At 55.9% G+C, this 3522-nt stretch overlaps 1 protein-coding gene across 1 annotated transcript in view; it reads right to left on the reverse strand.

The window, feature by feature from the left end:
* Positions 1-643: 643 nt before the first annotated feature.
* LOC144951400 (src kinase-associated phosphoprotein 2-like) overlaps positions 644-3522 on the reverse strand; it is a 42287-nt gene continuing 39408 nt past the window's right edge. Inside the window, exon 12 of the mRNA XM_078881638.1 lies at positions 644-677. Within this exon, the coding sequence (XP_078737764.1) occupies positions 644-677 (34 nt within the window). The remainder of the gene's footprint in view (positions 678-3522) is intronic.

The raw sequence follows: 3522 nt of genomic DNA on the forward strand, positions 1-3522 counted from the left end.
GTCTCTGTGTGAGTCTATGGGTCTCTGTGTGAGTCTGTGTGAGTCTATGGGTCTCTGTGTGAGTGTGGGTCTCTGTGTGAGTCTGCGGGTCTCTGTGTGAGTGTGTGGGTCTCTGTGTGAGTCTGTGGGTCTCTGTGTGAGTGTGGGTCTCTGTGTGAGTCTATGGGTCTCTGTGTGAGTCTATGTGTCTCTGTGTGAGTCTATGGGTCTCTGTGTGAGTGTGGGTCTCTGTGTGAGTCTATGGGTCTCTGTGTGAGTCTGTGTGAGTCTATGAGTCTCTGTGTGAGTGTGGGTCTCTGTGGGAATCTGTGGGTCTCTGTGTGAGTCTGTGGGTCTCTGTGTGAGTGTGGGTCTCTGTGTGAGTATATGGGTCTCTGTGTGAGTCTATGGGTCTCTGTGTGAGTCTATGGGTCTCTGTTTGAGTCCGTGGGTCTCTGTATGAGTGTGTATCTCTGTGTGAGTCTGTTGGTCTCTGTGTAGCGAGGACGCCTTCTCGATGTGACCATTGGCTACGCAGCACAACACGCACAGACTCCTCGTCCAAGTCGAGACACAACTGAGCTCAACGCAGCTCCCAGCAAACACAAACCCACGTGGAGCGCGAAAAACGCAAAAATCAAGTTGACGATTGTTCACAATTTGCCTACCCCCCCCCATCCTCCAACACCCCCACATCCCTGCAGCAAACGCAACGCCCCAACTCGCCCCGAGGGCAATTAGCACTCGCCTGACTTAAGTCTCTGCCCTAATTAATCTCTCAATTAAGTTATCCTGCCAGAGCCCAGCCTCGGCTAGCAGCCCTCGTGGGCAGGTCAAGGCGGCACACTAATGATGCCATTAAAGGGTGTCCCCTCCCCTCCCCTCCCCTCAACCCCCAACACCCCGCTCCATGTTGGGGCCCAATGCTGCCGTTTGTTGGCGAAGGCAGAGCGTTCCAGACGGCCGCAGGAGCACGCGAGCGCGACAGCGTCGTCCTTGTCACGTGGCTGAGCCAAAAGCCGCCAATGCCGCTGCGAGGATGAAGGGGTGGTGGTGGGGGCGTGGTGGGGGGGGTGGTGGGGGGTGGTGGTGGTGGGGGAGGTGGTGCGGTTTGGTGGTGGGGGGGGTGGTGGGGGAGGTGGTGGTGGGGGGGTGGTGGGGGAGGTGGTGGGGGTGGTTGTGGGGGGGTGGTGGGGGGTGGTGGGGGTGTTGGTGGGGGGGTGGTGGTGGGGTGGTGGGGGTGGTGGTGGGGGTGGTGGTGGGTGGTGGGTGGTGGTGGGGGGGTGGTGGTGGGGGGTGGTGGGGGGAGGTGGTGGGGGTGGTGGGGGTGGGGAGGTGGTGGGGGAGGTGGTGGGGGGTGGTGGGGGAGGTGGTGGGAGAGGTGGTGGGGGAGGTGGTGGGGTGGTGGTGGGGGTGGTGGGGAGGTGGTGATGGGGGGTGGTGGGGGAGGTGGTGGGAGAGGTGGTGGGGGAGGTGGTAGGGTTTGGTGGTGGGGGGGTGGTGGGGGTGGTGGGGGGGGTGGTGGTGGGGGGTGTCATGGGGGGGGGGGTGGTGGCGGGGTGGTGGGGGGTGGTGGGTGGTGGTAGTAGTGGGTTGGCTGGTGGGGTGGGTGGTGGGGTGGGGGTGGTGGGGTGGGGTGGTGGGGGAGGTGGTGGGGGGGTGGTGGGGTTTGGTGGTGGGGGGGTGGTGGGGGAGGTGGTGGGAGTGGTGGTGGGGGGGTGGTGGGGGAGGTGGTGGGGGGAGGTGGTGGGGGGGTGGTGGGGGGGTGGTGGGGGAGGTGGTGGTGGGGGTGTCATGGGGGGGGGGGGGTGGTGGCGGGGTGGTGGGGGTGGTGGGTGGTGGTACTAGTGGGTTGGCTGGTGGGTGGTGGGGTGGGGTGGTGGGGGAGGTGGTGGGGGGGTGGTGGGGGAGGTGGTGGGGGAGGTGGTGGGGGGGTGGTGGGGGGGTGGTGGGGAGGTGGTGGGGTGGTGGGGTGGTGGTGGTGGTGGTGGGTGGTGGTGGTGGGTGGTGGTGGGGGTGGTGGGGTGGTGGTGGGGGTGGTGGTGGGGTGGGTGGTGGTGGGGGGGGGCGGTCAGTACCGGGATCAGGGTCAATGTTGGAGGGTCAGGGTCACGGTTTGACTTTCTTGACTCACTTTCAGAGGCGCAGGCCCAGTGCAGGATGAAGCTAAGTGCAGGGCCTGTAGTATATGATGTTATAAAGGGGCCCTAAATAAAATAAAAACACGTAAATATTAAAACACAATTTTTTTATTTGCACAGTAAAGTAATTGCATTTTTTACTTGCTATATAGCCAGATAATACGACAAATCGCGAACCTTAAACACCCGGTCGTTCGTAAAAGTCGAAGGCGGTATAGTACTATAGTAATAGAGCAAGTGCAGAATCACTGAAACGGAATTGATAGCTTGAAAGTGCGGCGTCCGTGGCTACTACACGTGTAGTAGTAGCTACTACACGTGTAGCTACTACTACTTATGTAGTAGCTATGGGTCTCTGTATGAGTCTACACATATGTAGCTACATATGCAGCTACCACACGTGTAGTAACTACTACTACTACTTATGTAGTAGCTACTACATAAGTAGTAGCTACTACATGAGAAGTAGCTACTACATAAGTAGTACATAAGTAGTAGCTACTAATAGTAGCTACTACATAAAAAGTAGCTACTACATAAGTACTACATAAGTAGTAGCTACTACATAAGAAGTAGCTACTACATAAGTACTACATAAGTAGTAGTAGCTACTACACGTGTAGTAGCTACTACTTATGTAGTACTTATGTAGTAGCTACTACTTATGCCCCTATTACTTATGTAGTAGTAGCTACTACACGTGTAGTAGCTACTACTACTTATGTAGTACTTATGTAGTAGCTACTACTTATGCCCCTATTACTTATGTAGTAGTAGCTACTACACATGTAGTAGCTACTACTACTTATGTAGTACTTATGTAGTAGCTACTACTTATGCCCCTATTACTTATGTAGTAGTAGCTACTACACGTGTAGTAGCTACTACTTATGTAGTACTTATGTAGTAGCTACTACTTATGCCCCTATTACTTATGTAGTAGTAGCTACTACACGTGTAGTAGCTACTACTACTTATGTAGTACTTATGTAGTAGCTACTACTTATGCCCCTATTACTTATGTAGTAGTAGCTACTACACGTGTAGTAGATACTACTACATATGTAGCTACTCTTGCTACTGCCACTCTCTGCGTCGACGAGACAGCGCTCGGCGTGGCCTGGGCGACGGGCCTCCCACGCCGCTTGAAGTCGCTGCGGGGTTTGTGACATCAGCAGCAGCAGCATCAGCATCAGCACGACGAAGATGGGGGTGGTGTTGTCACTATTTGGGCTCTGGGGGCAGAGGTCGCAAACGGGTTTTGATTCCTTACCCGTACCCGTACCCGGCCGCACCAGGGTCGCAATCGGGTACCTGTATCCGTACCCTACACGATACCTAGCTACCCGTACCCGGCCGGGTATCGGGTAGGGTACGGGTATCGGGTACCTGATTGCGACCT

Source organism: Lampetra fluviatilis, chromosome 62, assembly GCF_964198595.1.
Source record: "Lampetra fluviatilis chromosome 62, kcLamFluv1.1, whole genome shotgun sequence".
In the NCBI taxonomy this organism is placed as follows: Eukaryota; Metazoa; Chordata; class Hyperoartia; order Petromyzontiformes; family Petromyzontidae; genus Lampetra; species Lampetra fluviatilis.